Source organism: Vanessa tameamea, chromosome 5, assembly GCF_037043105.1.
Source record: "Vanessa tameamea isolate UH-Manoa-2023 chromosome 5, ilVanTame1 primary haplotype, whole genome shotgun sequence".
In the NCBI taxonomy this organism is placed as follows: domain Eukaryota; kingdom Metazoa; phylum Arthropoda; class Insecta; order Lepidoptera; family Nymphalidae; genus Vanessa; species Vanessa tameamea.
Window position 1 is genome coordinate 4,349,912 of NC_087313.1, and position 22,685 is coordinate 4,372,596.

The window sequence follows — 22,685 nt, forward strand, 5'->3', positions numbered from 1 at the left end:
GAGGATTGACAAAGAAACTCGAAAACATTCGTGTATAATATCTATATATTGGTTAATAAAACAAAGTTCTATAGCGCTAATGTGAAATATATAGTAGTATATTTATTAAATAAGATGTTTTGACTCGTGCATTAGTCTTCCAATGGCAGTTTTCTGTTCAGAGGTGTTGGTAGTCGGCAGTCGGCAGTGAGCTTGGCAGTCGGTTCGATATCAGTGCGCGCGCATCGAAGCCGCATACACTAGCCGCGAGGGGCATCACGTACCTAGTACGACGACAGCCTTATTTATAGAATGCACGCTATTTCATTATGTACTTTTTATTTCCAAATATAATTGTTAATATATTATAAAACATCGTAGGAGATGTATTTACTTTACTTTACAGAAGAAAATATAATACAAATATTGGGAGATATATGTGTTTGTTAAAGCTAAAGTATTATTTCGTATTCATTATATGAAGCTAAATAAAAACTGAAACAAAAATAAAATATTTCACGTAAAGCTAGTAAGAGTAAGGAATAATTCATTTTAAAAATGTTCAGTTTCTTTAAACACTTATAAGCACGAAATGATCATTGGAAACTCGTCGAAGAAAAAGAAAAATATACAAAGTCAACGAAACGATCACTTTGACTTTTTAGCTGAGTTTCAGTATCTTCGAGTTATTTTATTTCTGTTCCTAATTTATAACGATGCAGTTAGTGTTAGCGCCCGCTCGCCTACTCCGTGCCCAGTTGGGGAAGGCGCTCCGATGTGGTCACACGTGCGCTGTGTGCCCGTAGACAACTTCGCGATCGCGTGTGTAAAATCTGCGACTGAAAACAAACGCGTTTGATAAATTAAACTATTTTTTTATTAGTGTTACCAGTGACCATGAAATATTTAGTGGTGATTTTATCTGTTGCGGCGTGTGTGGCGACCGTCTCCACCGCTGCTGCCTCTTGTGCCCTCTCCGAAGAGTTCTTCGCGAGGCACAATATATCAGCTGATGATCACAATGAGCCAGGTGCGGATTTTCGCAAACTTTGATTGAAGTTATAGTTTTAAATTTTTGTGCAATTTTTTTGTCAAGTTCTTACTAGAAGTTATCTAGAGTTTTTGATTGCTTGCATAATAATCCTTGAAATTCGCATAAAAGTACACTGTAAGCGTTATTATTTTTATTTATTATTTATAGTGTTTGGTGTTTTATTTTATAATAATATTTATTTAGGCTCAGGAAATAATTGTTCTAAATAAGAGTACAAGTAAATAAGTACACGTTGAGCAGACGTAATAAATCATATCATTTATCGAGTAATGACATTTACTAGAAATTATGGAAATGTCCTCACGCCTCTCGCGTTTATTATAACAATACATTTATTATACAATCTTAGCTTTAATGTATCTACTTTTATTTTCAATTCATATATATTCCGTACCTTATCCATTTCTATAGCATAAAATATTCAAAATATAATATATATATGGTAAAGAATTACTAAAAATTTCAAATTAATGATATCTTTGCCATACTTTCGTTAAGTGGCTAAATATTGTTGATGTCATAAGATTAATTGATTATATTATTAGGACAGTGTAGTTTACATGTACAAGGTGTCGAATAACAGAGGGATAGTATCCAGTGACCGGCACAGGCGCACGCGCTGGCTGGCCGGCTGCAGGTTTTCAAACATAATTGAATAAACTTCTTTACTGTATATTGAAGTAATTAAATATTATTAGGATAGAAATGTGATTTATTTTCTTATTATTAATCATAAAAAAGACGAATGAAACACACACACACACACACATTCTTAGAAAAACTCTGCTATAATACTGTATTATTCATAACAAAAACTATCAGTATTTTTAGGTTGAAATTTAAATATCGATAAAATGTGTTGTATTTGTTGCTCAACCGCGTCGGACACTGTCACGTAGGGTTTTAGTATTTGACAGTAATATCCAATCAATCGTGTACAGTTCGCGTGTTTGCACGAATTTGCTGCCATGCGGGTCTTCGGAACATACTGCCTCGGGTTGTGGACTTTGACAGTTGAAATTGATAGATAGCTATGTATGTAAATAAATTAGCTAACATTTAAGCTGCTCTACATTCGTAGTAGTCTATACTACTGGTATTATATTGACGTGGCAGTTTAAGATATGAGATAAATATGGATGCAGTTTAATGTTTCGAAATAGAGTTATGTTATTAACGATTGTTGTGTAGAGAATATTAAAGTTATTAATAAAATGGGAGTTGTCTTCGTAAATTTGTTTGAACTTTTAATCATTAGTATGTTTGTAGTTAGAGTTGTATTTTAAAACCGATTTTTAAGCCAGCTCTATCGTATATGACTTTAATTTTTGCACCCATTTCTGACATCAGCTGCTTAGCATACTTGTTTTCCCGTAATAATTACTCTTTTAAAAAAATAAAAAAACTATCGAATTAAATAAATATTCACTATATATTTACGTAAATAACAAATTAATTTTAATGAATATATCAATGAAAGGCATTCTTACTTAAAGACATTGTTATATACTTATAAAAAAAAATTAAAGCTATTACCATGTTTCGGTATTTATTTATGAAACATGTATATAAATAGCCATACCATTTACAGATGTGTGACAATAAGTTAACTTATATATTAGTCCAGATATTATATATCGATTCAATCTTTTGTGAAATTCGTTATGAAAAAAATCGATGTTTTTTAATTTATTCCTTAAATAAAAATGAAACTATTTGCTAAAGAGGAACCTCAAAAGCTTAAAAGTATATACATATTCCAATTGAAATCACATTAACTGGTAAGAACATATATTGTAGAGAAAAAATCCACAATTAGGTACTACGTAATCTGAGTTTGATGTAACGTCGGCGCCGCAGCCGGCGTGGCGCTCAGTGATTAAACATGTAATGCAAAAACATTCGAGACAAGAATTACGTTTGCTAATTCTCTATTCCAATATGATAATTACGTTTATCATTAATTTCTTTTTACGAAATGTCATCTGTCAACTGTCATGTTTCTCTTGAAGCCAGTAATATTTCGATATATTTTTTTAGGTATTATTTAAATAATAACCTATGTACCACAGTTAAAACACTTTTGACAGATTTTAATAGAAATCTTTCAGATGTTTGTGATTCAGTAACATAATATCAAAAACAGATATTTTCGCATTAATACTTCAGACTTTTATTTTTAATAATACTTCGCATGCATTTCTATAAATTACGTTAAGTATTTTGTATTCATAGTTAAAATTAATAATAGTCAATTACCAAGAAATACAAACGTATGGTTGTATAATAAAATTATGCAGAAATATAATATCACAGTGCGCGTCGTGTCCCGACCGATGTTTCTTTTATCATCTACTGTTCATAAGTATGTGCTCCGATACAAGTATACCTTGAGTTTAACTACAATTTGATAAGATTAATTGTATAATAACAGAGTCATTGTACCATTATTAGACTTGGTAAATGGTGTAATGTAAATAAAATGTGATATGTGAAGTCAGCTGGTGTGACTTGACACCGACCCTGAACTTTGGTCACATGAATGGATCGAACAATCGAACACAACATATCGCATACATCATTTTTTACGCTATATATCAACCGCTGCACGACTTCATACAGAAACGCCGATAAGTTAGTAAATAAAATTTAAGCGATTTATGCAAGAATGTGAAAATGACACGCCACAGTTCAAACATTGAATTAATTCGTTTCCTATCGTAAACGAAGAAAGTCACGAAAAATTACGAGTCGAAGTAGAACCGCTAGCGGGGAGGGGTTGCGGGGTGAATGGCGGCGAGAAGGCTTTGTTGCTCGCGCTGGCATTCCTCGCCTGGGAACCGGGAACAGGCGCCTCCCTGCGCCCCGCACGTCTCCCGTCCTGTCTCCCCGCTCGACGTCCCGCATACATTCCAGCCCTCTCTCACTTTCATTGTTCCTGTCGGCGCGGGAGGTCGCCGCTCCACGTACAAATAATGGAACCAGTTGTTTAAGTGGGGAGGACTTGTTGGCTCACTTCAATAAACACGTTCGCCGTATCCGTAAATGACATTTAGGGAAAATAGGGCAATTGGAAATATCGATAAAAACCTCAATCGGGAACGTTTCGGGATAAATTATTAAATTAAATTCGAGCTTCGAAGAATGCTTGTTAAGCGGTTGTCTGCATTTATTATGTGCCATTCTCTATTATTCGAATGATTCCTATCAGGAACTTTATTAAGTAAACGTATTAAGTAAATCTGATACTTATATTAATAGCGTGACGGTGACATGGCTTATTAAGGTAAATCGTTATTACCTTTTCGGCTGCTTAAGAAATAAAAACGAACACTTGTCACTGAGTCACTTTACGCGAAGCGTAAAATGGAGTTGCACCTGCAGACATCATGAAATCATCCCTTAAAAACAACAATAGAGGATATTATTATAATTTATCAGTGGGACTAGAAGACTTAGTCATTGGACCCGCTGTGCGGAACAGCAGGGGTCTTCTACTTTGCCTTGATAAATATGATACATGCGATTATTTTTTTAATATTATATCTATTGGGCATTTTTTTCTATATTACGTATTTAACTGTATTCTACTTTCTTATAAACTTTTAGAATTCATTAATGTTGCAATGCTATTGATTTACATACTATAATTAATCCACCGATAAAATTTCATCGACGTTAGTTTTTTTTTGAGGATTATAATCACTAGTTCATACAAGATCACACCAAAATTATCATTTCGGATGTTCGGAATGCCATTGTACCCGCTTTACCTGCGATGCGCCGGCGCAGGTATCGCGTCTACGTTCCGAAATTTTGTTTATATGCTTTGACAAATGCTTAAGAATTGCAAAGTGTTATCTTCGATACGGGTGGCGCGGGGAGTTTTGTGCAGATTACCTCCCTCGGCTTACACTGTAATATATGCTTTAAAGTTGTCAAGTTTTGGATTTGCTTACAAATGGCTTTCTATAATCTCTGTTACCTTTCGAGCCGCTCAAATGAAACTAACCCAGAGCTGGTTTGTCCTGTACATCATATTTTATTTACTTATAAGTACAAAATAAAAATGCTTAAAAACCATTTTGTTCTTCATTCATTCATTATATTTACGACACGTATTGAAACAAACTTTCACGCTTTTTACATTTATTAACGCGTAACTCTTGTGATTTGATTACGTAATAACAATCAGGATAAATTAGAAATATGAAAATCATACAAGAGCAACGCCTCGCTTAAATACACGAAGAGTGCAAATGATGAGCTTCTTGAATTAATAATAACTTCAATGAGAAGTATTTTTAATAATTTGTAGTGATGATTTTATAAATTCAATAGAAACTATTTATTCAATTGGGCTGTTATTTTGAAGACTAGGGTCACTAAGCCTAATTCAAATTAAAATAATTTAATTCCGGGTCACGGGTCATGAACTAGCAAATGTGCCATTCATTTTTTTTGTTATATACGAGAAATATTTTTAACGATAATTTGATACACATTTCAATTGCTCATTAACAAATCTTTACAACTGAGCGAGTATATTATTGTGAAATTATAAACGGAAGTTCATTGATGTTTGTGTTTCCTGTTGGTTGATATTTTGCCTAATAATTAATGTATTTCTCTCACTTAATATTTTAATATACTCTTCGAGTTAACGATGTACTTAAAGTACATTTACAATTGATTGCTCTACTAATGTTAGTTCTTTTGAAGAGTTCATCGTTTAGCTTTACTTTTAGCTGTTAAATGTTCACAAAAGGGATAATTCAGCTAATTTCTTTCCATTATTCCTTAGTCTCATTTCACTTTGAACATTTCGCAAATGGCTATTATTTTGAAACTTTTGTTACTCGCAAGCGCTTTTAGTGATGAATTTTAAATGTGACATCGCTTTCAAGCGATGATATTATCAGGATACACTATCCTTTTATTGACATTTAACTTGAAATAGTTTGCACATATTAAAAAAATAACTACTATATCACATTGACAATTTTGTATACAGGATAATGACAGAGGACAAAAGGACAAAAAATAAAGATAAAGTGGAAATTTGTAGAAACGGGAAGTGAAAATGCATCACAGGATGTTTATTTTTCGTTTTTATCTTTTAATGGTCATAATTTTTAAAATACATGACATAGATTTTTTTTGGATTATTCTGATAACTTTTATGACCTGGCCTATCACTCGGTACCGGCTTGACGTCGCATTCCTGGACACCCTGTATAATGACATCAATTCTATAGTGAGTCTTGACCGTCCTAGTACGGAATTAATTAGCTAAGATAAGGCAACGATGATATAATTATCCGAGTAGGCAGTCGGTGCTGCCCTGTTTGGGGCAGGGGCCAAGAAGATAGTTATCTCGTGGCACATTATATTCAATGAAGAATTTGCTTAGCATATGGAAATATTTTCTAGACAAAAACTAAATTTATTACATTATTTCCAATAGTATATTCTGTGCTTTTATTATCGTATTACTTTATCTCGTATAGTGATATCATAGGACTGTACCATCAATAAAACTATTAACATAATAATTAAGAACTATAATTGATAACTGTTTTTATACCATAATTTTATAAAATACAAGATTATACTCAACGGTTGCACTGGCCGGCTTATCCTGCAATATTTTTTTACCTCAGTAAGTTAGCATTTTAAAGTAAATTTATAACGGGTATAGCTGCACGTTATTGCTCGCTTTTAATGTATTTATTCCAATAGGTAAAAAGTTATCTTCGCAAAGCAGGTCACGAGGTAGTGTATAACGAAGTAGAGATTTAGATTTGCCCCCGGGAGGCGACGGGAGGGGGCGAGTTACCTGCCGGCGACAACGTTAATAAAAAAATTATTACGTTCACAGAACTTGGCGTTTATCAAATTTTCTTATTACGACTTGGAAGGATTAGGTCGCGCGGATACGAGATTGACTGACTTATATCTCCGGTTTTCTTTGTTTTTTTTTGGTTCTACTACGGAGATCAGACTTTCGTGGAAATGTTACCTCTGTTATCAAATTGTCGTATAAACTTTCGTGTCGTGTACATCATTTCACTTAAATTAAAATTGTTTGGGGGGAATAGACCTATTCACTCACGAAGGCGCTCACAAGACGTCTGAGCGTGTGAGACACCTAATGTTAGAATAGAGACGGCAAAAAATATATAAATTTGATTATATTAATTAATACAAATCGGTAATTTGTTAATACAATGCTGTGTCGTGTGTTTTTCGAATGTCGAATGAATAATGAAAAAATCAATAGAGAAATCAGAACATAACTAAATAGTTAAACAGCATTTATAAATAAGTTATAGGTACATATTTATACATATGAAGTTAATCAGAATCGGAACGTGTCATATAAAATGTCAAGATAGTATAATCGAACACTTTGTAATGCTGATAATACAAGGACACAGTATTGAACATCGTCACAACCGCAGTCATTAGCGGCCGCCGTCACATTGGCCAGAACAGGTGGTTGTGACCGTATCAGTTTCATTCGCCGGGCTTCCCGATCGAGTTACCCTGGAGGTGAGTCATGGCACGAGTCAATCGTGTCAGACTTCATTGATAATAGGGTTCGGTTTGTGGTTTATGTGATTAGGAGTTTTAAGGCTTTTCATGTTTCGACCGTGTGTGTCTGTGTCTGCTGTTCCACATCGAAGCACTTTAATAAATTGTTATACTTCTATAAAGCTAATGTTATGTGAACATTTTTAATTTTTATCTTTATGAGTTTGAATACTTCCTGTAATTAATTAAGAAACAGGATACAAGGGATCATATTTGTGATATTATACTATCTAATGATTTTATTTATTAACAATTTAATTTTAATTTGTATCCCCAGTTTTATAATATTTTTTTTTATGCTAATATTGTATATACAAAGTAACACAAAAGCTTTCGGCTAACACACTAGACCGAATTTGATAAAATTTGGTAAGGAGTAAGGTTGAATCAGAGGAAAAGCTACTTTTTTAGACATAGTACGAAATAGTCCGGTATTCGTAACACGGGGGCTAAAACTAGTAAAATATAAATTAAATATTTTGTCATATTAACTAAGATTATATTGTTCGTATGTTTAGATTAACCATTTTAGTAAGTATATACAGCTTTTGATCACGTGATATATTATATGTAAATATATTAAAGTATAGTCTGTTATATCCAGTTAAGACTTTATAAACATATAATTTTGTATGTAGGTGGCGTTAAAAGTGTAGAATGCGATCTATATTATAAAACAAAAAATATCTGTAGGTAGTTTGATAATATTATGAACATATATAAAATAAAAGTAAAATGGTCTGAGGTCGCCGCCGGCACCAATCGTCAGGGGAAATGGATCGGAACAAAGCATCTATGATATTACCTACCGGCCTATATTAACTATGTACCTCTAAGCCTGAGTATTTCTGAAGGTCAAACACAAGATAAATTATTTTTAGTATGTGTTTTGGTAAATACGCAATGTATTTGAAATAAATTTAACAGTAACCAAGAATTCGTACGATAAAATCTAGTATTTTTTACAAATAATTAAATTTAAAATAAAAATCTATTTTATATCAAATATTCAGAGACATGTTGTCCGTGACTTTGGTGTTTCTTCTTTTTTATGTAATGTTTTTTATTTTAATGTGTCGGCCTGTTATTATTACCAGACAGCATTCGTATTAAAATTTTAGATATTAATTTAAGATTAATTTAAGAATTTAAGATTTCATTGCGATAAGAATTTATTTACAACATTAAACAATTCAAATTTAACGAGTATATAATATAAATATGTACGATAAATGTATGTAAAATTTATTATAATTCCTATTAGTACTTACATGTCTAATACCCTTGAAGGCTTAGCATCTCATTTATTAACTTGTTTATGTTATTAAATAAATAGATGATTTCAATCTGAAATTTTCACAGTTCTGTAAATGATCAAAGTATTTTTTTTTAATAACTGTTAAGTATACGTTTTTATTTTCTGTGGGCACAATTATACATTGCTTATGTTTTCGTCTAAGGATAGTGTGATTTTAAAAACAAGAAATATTTGTAACGTAATCTTTTTCTGGTGACTTTTCATTTTATTTCTTTACGCTTATAATACATATTAAGAAATATAAAAGTGTTTGCTAACATGTGGTTTTGTATGCGGTGACGTCACAGGATGTGCTAAATATATTTTACGGTCCCACCGCGCAACTAATAATGTCGGCTTCAACGGGGACGCGCTCGTGAAAACGCGTATATGGACTTCGTACTAAAGTATTCAAAATTAGATTGTATACTTTTACTATCTATCGTGAGACGTGTATTATATAACAATGTGTTCGGATCGTAGGTCAACGCTGTAATATATTGTATTTGAAGTTTATTAGAGTATCACATTAACTATTATTCAATTAAATTAGTTAATTTATAAATAAATCATATTTTTTTCTTCTAATTCATTAAATTTTAAAGCGCTGTGCATTTCGAAATACAAAAGTGTATCAGAATGGAAAGCTTTTTGTCGGGCGAGTCGTTTCTTATCCAATTTTAAAAAGAACCCGCTAATCCAACGAAAGAAATAAATGAAGTATTACTTAAAGTATCTTGGAATGTTCAAGCGGCTGTGAGATATGACGTGTTCTCGTAGTCGGAGGCAATTTATCGCTTGATTAGATTAAATCAATTTATCCGTGACAGTGAAATGGCCTTCTTCCTGCCGGTTCCGAATCTGGCGTCGTAGCTCGTTGTCATCAAGAAATCGACTGAAAACGACAGATCTAATATTCAAAAAGCGGATTCGATATTCGTGTCTTCGTAATCGTATTGAGAGCATTATCAGTCTACTTCAAGGGATGTTCTGTATGAGGTTTAAATATATTAAATGAATGAATGAATATTTTAAAATGAATGAATTGTGTGTTTCTTTTGTACAGATAAATATATCTATTTTTTAATCTAAAATTATTGTGACATGACCGATTTTGATCACAACATCCTCTCAGCAGAGAACAGCCAACTCTGCAGAAGAGGTTAAAGAGCTGAAGTGTGTTTACAACTCAGGTATACTATATTTTTTGCTCACTCTTATAATCCTACGACTGGTAGAAGTCCAGGCGCAAGACGGCTGGACGGCTTAACGTGTTTTGCACGTGAGTGTAAACAATGTAAACTTCTAAACTTTGGGTTTTTTTTTATGAAATAGGCGAACGGGCAAATAGGCCACCTAATGGTAAGTGGTCACCACCGGCCATAGACAAAGGCGCTGTACGAAATTTTAATCATTCCTTACATTTTCAATGTGCCACGAACCTTGAGAACTAAATTATCATAGCCCTTATGACTGTAGTTACACTGGTTTACTTAACCTTTTAACCGAAACACAACAATGCAAAGTATTGCTGCGGTAGAACATGTAATGGGTGTACTACCCACCACGCTTGCACGAAGTTCTACAACCAAGTAATTTTTTTGTTACTACTGAAAATTTCTTCATAGAAAAACTCAATAACTTTTTATTAGACCGACCCGTGGTTTGACCTTAGGAACTGAGCTTCTGCAACACTATGTGTAGTATAGCAAATGGATAAACGAGTCAAGACTCAAGTTTAAAATAGTACTACATATTTAAAAAGAAAAAACTGTAGTACTATACTGCGCTCTAAGCACAAATTAGTCAGTTAACTCACTATTCGCCTTTATATAGGTACCGTTTACGTGTACGTTTACTTCTTACGTTAAATTGTATTTTATTTTGAAACAAAATCTTCCTGACTTGTTTAACTTTACAGCTGTGTGTTCAAATACCTTTCATTTTATTGTATATACAATATAATAAGATTTTGGCAATCAAGTTAATAGATGCCTCGTCTCTTTGGGTTCGTGGCCTTGACCCGCGTCTGGGCGAGGCCCGGTAATATGAGAGCTAGAAAACGAAGCACAGATGAAACCGCGATAAGCCAAGTCCTTTGATTTAGTTTAAAAAAATATGATTGTGCGTATACAAAATAGGAATTTTATAGTTATAAGATTCCTATCTTTTATACGCGTATTTAATGTAATTTATTAAAATATATTTGCCATCAATTTTCATTTCAACGATTAGTCTTTAATCTGAATTAAAATACATTTATGATTACACTTACAAAATAATTTACACTTTTATGAAGTAAAAATAACAGCCTTTAAACGTCCCACTGCTGCGGCTTCCTCTCCTTTTTGAGGAGAAGGTTTGGAGCTTATTCCACCACGGTGCAGTTTGAACCCACGACCATCGGTTAAGATGCGCACGTTCTAAACAGTGTACCATCTCGGACCATTCTCTTTAAAAAAGAACAATAATTTACAGTTTTATATTTATCCTTAAATTTGTATTATAATCTAAAATCCACGAAAGAACTGTAATATAAGTTACAGCCAGAAAGTACGAAAGCAATCTACGATTTAAAAGTTACCGCGGTGCGATGGGATGATTTAAAATTCATGAGATATAATCTTTTAAGAACAAATTGTAAAGAAGCATTAGACGTACCACCTTACCTATTTAACTTGTAGCACAATCGGGTAAAAACAATAGGTATTCGGGAAAGTGAACTTGAGTTCGCGGTAGAGCGAAGTGCCTCTTGAATTACCTGCCAGCCTTAATGAGCCACTCCGTCTTAACAAAGCTTTTTGCACTAATCTAAATTGTGTTGTCTGAATGTTATCTGCTGGTGTCTTAATAGAGATTTTTGTTTTAAATGTAAAATCCAGGTAGATATATATTTTTTTATTGCATAAATTTATTACTGCTTTAAGTTTCACTTTTATACGACGAGGTAAAAAGTATTCTTCAAAAGCTTTCAGTAGCAACATTTTTAATATAATATTTTAATTGACGAAAAAAAAAAAAGATATATATATACAAATTGAAACTCATATTTTGACGTACTATTTATATTATTATGCTTTATAATAAAATACATATTTTCAAGTACGTTTAACTAATACAATTGAAATAGCCTATTGGTAGATATTTCGTCTGAATTCTCGCTAGTTTTAGGCCGACTTGTTTATATCGATTAGAATCCGAGGCGCTAAACAATTCGTATTGAGTGCTCGTGCGATTAATTAAGCTCTGGGATACCGCTCGCTTGCCCCTCGGCCCGAATAATTAATTCAATTCAATCGAGTTGTCTGTTCTTAACTAACATTATACGAGAAAAGATTGTCTACGATGGTCTATATACTTTTATTTACATATAACCATTGAGAGTTTACAAATCTCTTTCTTAATTCATTTATGTTTATGATCCATATCATTATCATATTCATTCTAGTAATAATTCTATCAAGATATAAGACAGAAGTAGTGCATGAGGTACCTTATAAATATGAAGTGGTCACGATGACTATATTCTGAGTGTATATAAAATAAATAATCATTTAAAAGGAAGCGTGTAGGTATTATAAAGGGACAGTCGTCGGTCGCATACAAAATAACTGCAAGCAATATATTGCGTCGTGTAGAGAGATGCGCCATGCATAAAATGTTTAAAGAGAATGCAATATCGACTCTTGTCGGTTCGTAGCCGTCAAAGTTTTAATTAGAAATTCGCGCCAAGTTCCAAACGGTTTTAAAAGTGTTCCGACGGTTTTCCTAGCGGACATGTCATTTTTCGGGACGCTCGTGTAAGTTGAGAGCGCGTTCGTTTTTCTCGTGTTTGAACGTTTATAAAAGTTCGGCTGCTACAGATTTTATGGTTCCCTACACTATCAAACAGTCAAGACTGATTGATAAATATTTAATATTCGATATTCAAAAATGTTTTTAGGATAAAATTTTTGCATTACTAGTCTAAAGTCTAAAGTAAACATTTTGAGAATGATGCAAGTAAAGTACTACGTAGCGGTTCAACACCTCTCTGTTATAACTATTTCTTTGTTATATTATTCATACTTGTCTGTGGCTCTTTGAACAGTATCTACGCTAATGAACCGACTCCGCCTGGCCTACTGGCAGATGTTCGAACAAACAAACTAACAGTCACGATTTTACTTATTTATATTAGAAATTGCGGCTCTTGTTAACATTTCATATTACATATCTCTTGATATATTTTACTTGCCATCATGTTAGTTTGGATAGAAGGGGATACCCTTAAGACTGCGATACCGTTTGACCGATTATCATAAAAGTTGGCACATTAAAGTTTTGTATCAAGGAGAGGGATTTTATACTACCACTGCGATAAAACTCACCGTAAATGACGCTGCAGTAAAACATTTCTATTCTGTTCAACTGATCGCCATAACAATTGGTATATATAAATAAATGGAATATAGTCTTAAGAGAAACTCCGATTTTGTAGTTCAATATATATTTCTTATTACTTAAATAAAAAATAAGTTATAGTAATATTTATTTATTTCCATGACACGGAAAAACTATTTTTATTTATCAAATTGATGTTATTTAAACTGAATATATATTTCCAATTTAAACAAATACTAAATGTAATAAAATTATTCAACATATACAATGGCAATTTTTTTGTTTAATTAAAGGATTCAATTTCGCTTTTCAATTTTAACAAGTTGCCTGACGTTTTCTTTCCAAAGTTCATTTCATATCATGAATAGTTTACGAACAAATATTATTATGCAAGAATATGTATGTAATAAAGTATTGTTCAATATAATTATTATCAGTTATTACACTGTTTGTTTTATGAGAGCGTTATTTGTGTAACGTTAATTATGTATTTTACTTAACTTAACTCGGTTTATAAATGTTTAAATTCTTTCACGTATTGTACAGTGTTGTATAGTGAAAATTTCATCATTATTGTATAGTGAAAACTATTACCATCTAGCAGTCTTTGTTTTGTTTATATAAGAATGTATAATTAAAAAAACGAAATACGCCATATTGGACAGTTCATATTTAAAATAGAGTTTTGTACAACGACTAGCTGCTTCCGATTTCGTCTGGGTGAAATAAGGATTTAATTTATTTCCCGATCGCACTGCCACCTATCGGGTAAAGTCGAAATTATGCACTTAAAACTATCCAACTTAACACACAAATAATATCGGTTTCAGGTTAAATATCTAAAAAATCGACTAATATATATTTTTATTTTATATTAAACCTTATAAATTTCGATCTACTTAATAAAGTTTTCATATTATGCACAAATTTAAAACTGTAAACAGTTGATATTACTGCTAATTTCTCATTAATCCTTAACATCACAAAACGTAAAGTAACATTTAATTCGTACTCTTTATCGGTGGACGATTTATACATACGCCCTTTCACAACAACAGTATTGTCGAGGCACTATATAATGTCATGCATTAAATTTGGGTGTAGTCGGGCCGCTTTGTAGGGTGCGATCAGAGCCTACTCCATTTAGTCGGTTGTTGGAGTCTTCCGCTATCAATATCAATCAGAGACGGTCATGCAATCTAGTTTAAGCTTGTTTGCGAAGGCGAACCACATTGGACCTTTAATATGCAGATATTATACCTAATGTTTAGTTTCGAATATTATGCAATTAATATTATTACAATACAAGCTAATATACAAAGGTAAGTTTAAGATGGTATATTTTTTACTTTCAAGGTGATTGAGGCTTAAGTCTTTCCGATAAGATTCCAATAAGAATTCTCGGGTTAAATCTGTGATAGAAATAAATATGTACAATTACTTAAGGTAAATGTTTCACATAGCAGATCTGGCCGAGGTGCGTGGCCAACCGCTCCCACGGCGGGCCGTCAACGCGAGGGACGAAACTCATTTATAAAATTGACACGTGGTGATATGGTCGAAACTAGAGCGCGCCGTGTCCGACCGTCCGAAGGGTCAGAGAAATGTTGCGTGAATTACGTCTAACATTTACACTGTGAAATATGGACATTTATCATATGAGTTTTCGGAGCTCTATGCTTTGAATCTATTTATTCTTGCTTTATCATTTCAACTCAGGTTTTCACTTTTTAGAAATTGCATTTTGCAAATATTTTATGTGTGAATTTAAAAAAACATTGAGAACAAAAATGCGAATGTTGATTTATTTCTGTTTAAACATTAAACTATAATGGACTCCTGTATTATTGAACTGGCGTATTGACTCCGCTCTGCAGCGTTTAAAACATAGTCTATTAATCGCTATGGAATTACCTCGCCTGTAATGATTTCCTATGGCGTGTTACTTTGGAGTATTGAAATCGCTTGTTATATAATCACTGGGTTAAAAAATGCTTTGTACAATTTACAATATTATTTGGGCGTGGTAGGCTCTATTATCGCTTTATTTTTTAATCGATGATTTCATAAAATAAAATGTATATTGAGATGTTTGTGGATAATAGAAAAGCACGTTCAATTGCTTGTTAGTTTATTACTAAGAAGGATGTTTCCCATAGCAACCCGAATATCAATAAATACGAGTGTTAACCATAGCAACACGTATAACGTATATCACATATTTTATTTTAGAAGGCAAAAGAATCGAATTTCGTATTTCAGTTCATGCTGTCTTTGGTTTAGCGTGGGCGATCCAGCCCTGGTATATATTGCGACATAGCTATCGCATTCCTGACACGTCTCGGGTGCAGGTCCGGGACTATAATGGAGGCTGGCTGGCTGCAGCGGCAATTTAGTGCCTTCTGTTTATTCTATTAATTCGATTATTATTATTGCTTCTATGATGGACTATTTATAGGTTAAAGATTAACGCTATTATAGAACTTGTTGACTTTTAAAATTAGCAATATCTATTAATTATGAATGTCTTCATAATAATCTTATCTGTTTCATTTTTATTCTTAACTAATTATCGCCCGAGACTTTGCTTTCTTTTAGGGATGTATCATTGAGAGTTACATTAAAAAAATGAGTAGCCTGTGTCCTTCTTTGGAGTTCATGTCTGCTTCATACCAAGTTTCATAAAATTCCGTTTAGCAGTTTGACTGTTAAACCATAATAAACAGACAGACAGATTCCATAGATATCAGGTTCCTTACGTTTATAATATTAATATAGAGATATAAAAATAAATATTTGCATGTTCGTTCTTTATCTGTTGCTAAACCATTCCGACTGTGATGAAACTTCGGCAAGTATTTCTTCGGACACCTGAAAAGGTTTAAAAAAAGAAAAGTTTATTTTCGTTATACGTTTGTCCTTCAATATGAACGTTCAGTATGTATGTACACCCTTATACTACCCGTGCGAAGCTGGAACCGATAGTATACATATAATAGGCATACAAAATTAACTTTATTTGACTTCAGCTTCAACCTTTCGAGTTGGTATATCAGCTATCGTGCTGTGAAAATACTTGCTCGATGTAGTTCATTGTCAAGTATAATATTGTGTTAATGCAGAAAACAGATCGATCTCTGTATCGGATCTCGGATCTTACTCACCGTTAAATTTATTGTATAGTAAATAAACATCCTCACATCCAACTATTTGCTCTTAATAATTTGTGATAACATTCCTTCCACGTCTGATATATGCATACATAATACAGTCTTTATGACACAATAAATTCTTATTTGTATGAGCAGTATGTTAAAACGTTCATATATTCAAATTCTAGACGTGTGTGATCGGTCATGTGCCCGAGGCTACAGTGTGGAAATTCGGTATGTCAAGATTTCTTCTTACATGTCTCGTTTGATATCTGTGTGAAAATACTTCGAGGTGACTTTGAAAAGAGTTATAAGCAAAGTGTATGACTTTTGTTTGTTTGTTTATTATAATTTTCTTTGTTAGTATAAACTTCTTATCATTTAAGCACTTTGAAATAATATATAACTATTTATGTATGCATTGGAAATGGGAAATGAATTAACGTAAGCACACATATGAATAGGCTCACGCACATGCGATAACTTATTTTTAGCGCAATAGATAAAATAACTTTATATAAAAATAAATAAATAATTTCATATGTAATTTATATTTGCACTTAAAAATAATCCATAAATAAGCTAAAACTATGATTATTGAGACTTCATTCGGTTATTCGTTATTATATTATGACCATTTAAGGAAAAAGATAATTTATCAATGTTGCCAGTTCTTAATAATTGTTATTATATGAAATGACGGCACAGTTCTGGAATAATGGAATGGATTGAATTTTCTTGACGTTTATATATGTTTTCCCTTTTGGATCAATACGTACTGAAATATATTGTATTATACATACAAATGAAGAGTGACTGAGTCAGTGTAACTACATACACCAGGAAAATGACAGTTCTCAGGATTGGTTGCATTGGCGATGTAAGGATTGGTCAATATTTATTACGGTCTTTGTGCAGTGGTGAACACTTATGGTTAAGTAGAACATTTGCGCGCCCGCCAACCCATGCTTAAAAAAAATTATAAGGTTCCTGGTTTGAATCCCGACTCAAGCCATCAAATTTTTTTCTTTAATGGGAGCCCAAAGTTAGGAATTAGATGGTATTGGAAAATTACTGAAACAACCTGAACGGAGTACAATCTGTTGATGCACCTGATTGTTTACTGATCGTGTAGAGTCGTCGCCCAATCGGTCTAGTAGAGTGAGGGAATAGAAATTGTACCTACGTTTGCGTACACAAGCTTGCACTATAATATTATGAGCTGAGCAGTCGGTTAGGTTCCGTTGAGAACGGATGCCATGGCTGAAACTGATCACCTCACGGTCACAAGAATAGCAAAAAAAAACAATTTCAACACAATTGAAACTATCAGTAACTCAAGAGTCCTTACAGCGTCTTGTATTTAGTTTATAGAATATATTTGCACTTATTGTTTTTAACGAGTACGTTTTTACAAAGATTATATATAATAAATGTTTTTGTGAGGCATACAAAAAACGGATCCTCGCGGTTGAATAGCCACCAGATGAGACTACAGATAGCATCTATTACATTTGATTGGTAGATTACTGCGATTCGATGTTGGTGACCTCATCCTTAAGTAAGTATTATTTTGTTCTCAGTTATTCATTGCGGATGTGTACTTTAAAATATTATCTTTCTGATCAATTTATCACATAGCTTGATTAACGGTATTTTGTTATAAGAAACTAATACGGATTATAATGAGATAATAATAATAATGTTATTCATTGATATGCTTTACTGAGTAATGAGCCTAGATTGTTCTGAGGAACACGTGTAATAATTGGTGCAAGATACACTGAATTTTAGTTAGCTTAATTTGTGTTTATAATTCATCTTGTGCTCCACGATGAAGAAGAATATCGTGAGGAACCCAGCATAAAGTCTGCTACTTGTGTAACTTGCATTGGAGCATCATGGTAGAATATGCTCCAATAAATCTTCTCAAATGGACAGAGGCCTTAGTGCAGTTGTAGGAACTATACAGGTTGTTCGATTTTAGTAAGTTGTTAAAACAAAATTGTTTATAGATTTAGTTTTAAATGTCGCATTAAATATTAAAGAATATATTTAGAAAGTTGATCAAGAGTGCATTGGGGAATCTTCATGTCTACACCAAAGTTCAAACAGCAGTCTCTAAGTTTTAACAATCGAAGTTCGTGTCGGGAAACTTTGTCATTAAAAGTTTTCGATAAGCCAGGTCGGCTATCAGTAGGCTGTGAGAAATACTGTTAAAAGTCATAAATTTTATACTAGTTCAAGTTCGGTTAGCTTATTTCTATATCCAATAGTAACGCAAAAAAAAAATTTATTACGATAGTTAAAAGCTATTTGTCATTATAATTTCTGTGTTACATTATGTTGTTGAGCATGTCGTTTTGGTTATCGCTTTTCTTAAAAAGAAAATATCGCTTACTTTACTTTACTTACCGGTTAATACTATATGTTTTACAACTATAACAGGAGAAGAGCCAAATAAAGAATATTTGACAGCAAATTGACGCGATATCATTGGTCGAGAGCTTGATTAATCTATGATTTTCATTATGGATTTGCGAAAAAATGGCTTTTGAACGTCGACGAAACTATTATCAGAATTTCGGAAGTAAAATTAAAGTGGATATAAGTAGTTAAATGTAACAGTGTTGTATTATAAATAAAGATATATTAATCACATTTTCTCACATTTTTTGCTAACATTTCAAAGTTTATATGTTCAGATAATAAGGCAGTACTCCTCGGTCCGAATCATGGGTTACTTGATCTTACTTTCAATAAGTTTCAAATGTTACAATAAATACTTCGGTAATAGAAAACTATTATATAAAATTTCATGTAACTATGAATTAAAACGATACAAAAAAAAATAACGAAAATTATTTTATATTCTTAATAAATGTATTTTCTCATACTCATTTTTGTCTATACTATGTTTTATGATCACGTTTGACTAGTTCTTTAGCGATTGGTTGAGATTTAGCCCAACACTGCATGACTCATAACATCACTCAGATTTTTAAACACGTCAATTAAAAATAGCATTGCATAATCAATCTTCGATATAGATTTGATTTAAACATTTTATCGTCGTATAGTTTTTGTCTAACATATAAAGTATTTATTAATTTCGTGATTATCAGGGGGTTACACGGAATTGCCACAAATCGAGCTCGCACATGCTTCATGCGCCTACGCACCTAGCCCTTATATGGATAGACTACTTAGTTCGACCTCGATTTCGTTGTCGAGCAAACAAGTTGCTGTGAGAACTTTTTTTTTCAATTAGGGCATGTCATTTGAAGTGACATAAGTAAACATAAGGTATGGATCTAATATCCGATAACGAATAATAGTTTTTTGGGCTTCAGTACTTAATGCGTCTTCTAGTGATCCCTTTCACGGTCAACGATTGTTGAGAGGTTTTGAAACCGTATACGAAATCTTTACTTGTGACAGCTTGCCTATTAAATATATTTAAATGTTCAGCCATTTTTATTATATGTTTTTTATCTTAAGAACCCTCAATCGCGGAACATTTTGTTCGTTTCAATTTTATATATCATAAAAATCGTGTATTGTATTTTGGTCTCAGTATATGTAAAAGATATGTGATTTCACGTGTCACAGTTCCCTATTTCCTCAGCCTACTCGTATTAACTATTGACACAAGACGCTGACCTTTCGTTAGAATTGCTCGTAATTATGGAACCTGGCCAATTGTATCCACCACAGGCACTCTAGGAATGGCACATTTAGAATGAAAATACACGGGCGCATAGTTTAACTTAAACGTAGCGTTAGAACGATATAGATACAGATAGAACGATATACATACCAGAACGTTAGCTTACAGTAGCGATTTTCAAGACTTAATAATATATTGGAAATTATAAGCACAATAGGTGAAAAAATTAATCAATTAAATTTTTATTATATTACAAAACAATGTTTATAGTTACGCATACCGTAACTATACAAACACAACATTTTATTATTTTTTTTTTCAATCTGCAACACCGGGTCTTACGACTTGCAACACAATGAACAAAATGACTTCCTGGTGGTACGACTTCCCATTCACAATTGTCATTGGATCTACAAGAATTGTAAACCGTCCCTTCCACCATTAACGCTTCGATTATGGGATCTAATGCTATATTCCCATTTAATGCGATTTAGTTATAAAGGCTCAATCACACTTTTTTGTATAAAATAGTCTCGTAAGTTAAGAGTTTTACTTTAATGCAAGATTTTCTTATAATATTTAAAAAAAAATTATTAGTCTAAATTAAAAGTGGCGTTTTGTTAATTGGTGTGTTGTTTTTTTTTCATGTTCAAATTTCAATAAACAAACAGCAACACATTCGATTAAAATGTTAAACTAAAACAGCAATAGCTGATTGGGTACCACCGTATACCTACCACCGTGTATAAGGTTTATAGCGTAATGCTTTTAGATTTTTTGGTCGCTTTGAAACGACATGTTTTGCATTTAGCTCTATTTAAATTATAATATAAGGTCGACTTACATAAGTGTTAATATTCATCGAGTCTGTTCGCAAACATAAGCCGTAGAACAATGGCGTCCACAATGCGTTAACATTATATTGTAATCTGTTTTCGTTTGAACATCGCGCTCATTATGCCGGGACACACATTGTTTCTACGTATTAATTTGCATTGATAACGTATCTAGCGTGATATTGTAACGTGTCATAGAATTAACTTATAACATCATAATTTGCGACCCGAGATGGTCGAATGGTTAAAATAACGTGAATTTTAGCTGAAGGATCCGCGGTCAAACCCAGGAAAATTAAAATTTTATGTGCTCACTTCGTACTCGGCATACCTTTCATAGGTATGTAGGTATGTTCCGTATTTCATCAATGCGCAAGCAACTACGGGAACTCATTATTTGTGCGCCAGTATATTTCCGTCCGTGTTCCTGTTTTGTCGTTTGGTAGTAGATTAAATGAAGATAAGCTGGTATTTGGTCTTGTCACCACAGCAAAAACAACTATAGCTTATTTCCATCGAAGTAGGAAAAACTATAAACAAACCGTAGATTTACGAATTGAGTACTAAGAGTTTATGATTAATATATCTTTATTTATAACACAACACTATTATACTTTACTACTTATTACTTATAGTCACTTTAATTTTATTTCCGATAACAGTTTCGTCGACGTTAAAAACGCCATTTTTTCACAAATCTATAGTGAATATCACAGATTTATCAAGCTCTGGACCAATGATATCGCGTAAATTTCCTGTCAAATGTTATTTATTTGGCATTTCTCCTCATATGGCTCTAATAGAATGTACTGTATTAAATAGTAAAATAAAAATATACCATAAACATTTTAATCGGTAATAAAACTGTTTTTAAAAGCGGCTTAAATTCATTCGCGATTTTCTGAATAAACTTTTTGGGCTAATAAAATACCAGAATTTTTCTGCAGCGGCGAAAACGCGCCATACATAATAGCTCTACGCTTTTGTGTTGAGATCGAGCTGTAGCCGTAATAACTCGTAATAATTCACGTTTATCACGGAAACTATAATAATGTTCGCTTATCCGCACGGCCTGACATAAAAGCATCTGTTTGAAATTGAATGAAATTGATTGAAATTGAATTGAATTTAGGTTAGTGCGTCGGCTATTCTTTAGCTACCTTCTAGAATGTTCGAAAGACTTTGAAGAAACAGCCGTGGAGTACCGAAATATTATATTCTTATGATATTAATAAAGATAAAATTTATATTTATTACACGTAATTGACGAAGAGTCTAACTAGTAAAGTATTATTTTATTTGATGATGGTTTTGTGGTTTTTAGTATTTTTATGTCGAAAATATTAAAAATATTGTCACATTAAAATCATGTGTGATGGATGTATGCAGATGGATTCTATGTTTATATCTCTTCATGGTACGTAGTTAAGTACTCGGCTATGGCCATGCTTTTTCTGTTAGCCGCAGGCTTTCATTCAAGTCTTACAAGAGCGCTTGCTTTAAATAAAAATCTTAAAAAGGTGGAAAATATGAACACTACTTCTTAGCATACAATTTATATTTAAGATGTCGTTTCCTTTTAAAATTAAATTAAAAAAACCGTTATTTTACTTACTATAGACAAATTTCATCTAAAATATTGCTTGAAAATGTTGGTTAAAATAGATAATACAAACACAACTGTCAATGAAATGTTCATAATATCATAATTATTAAA

The 22,685-nt window shown here is 32.6% G+C and overlaps 1 protein-coding gene across 1 annotated transcript in view; it reads left to right on the forward strand.

Moving 5' to 3' along the window:
• The first annotated feature begins 700 nt into the window (after positions 1-700).
• The window catches only part of Dally (division abnormally delayed), a 98,389-nt gene continuing 76,404 nt past the window's right edge, over positions 701-22,685 (forward strand). The window contains exon 1 of the mRNA XM_026628808.2: positions 701-1,009. Within this exon, the coding sequence (XP_026484593.1) occupies positions 877-1,009 (133 nt within the window). The 5' untranslated portion in view covers positions 701-876. The remainder of the gene's footprint in view (positions 1,010-22,685) is intronic.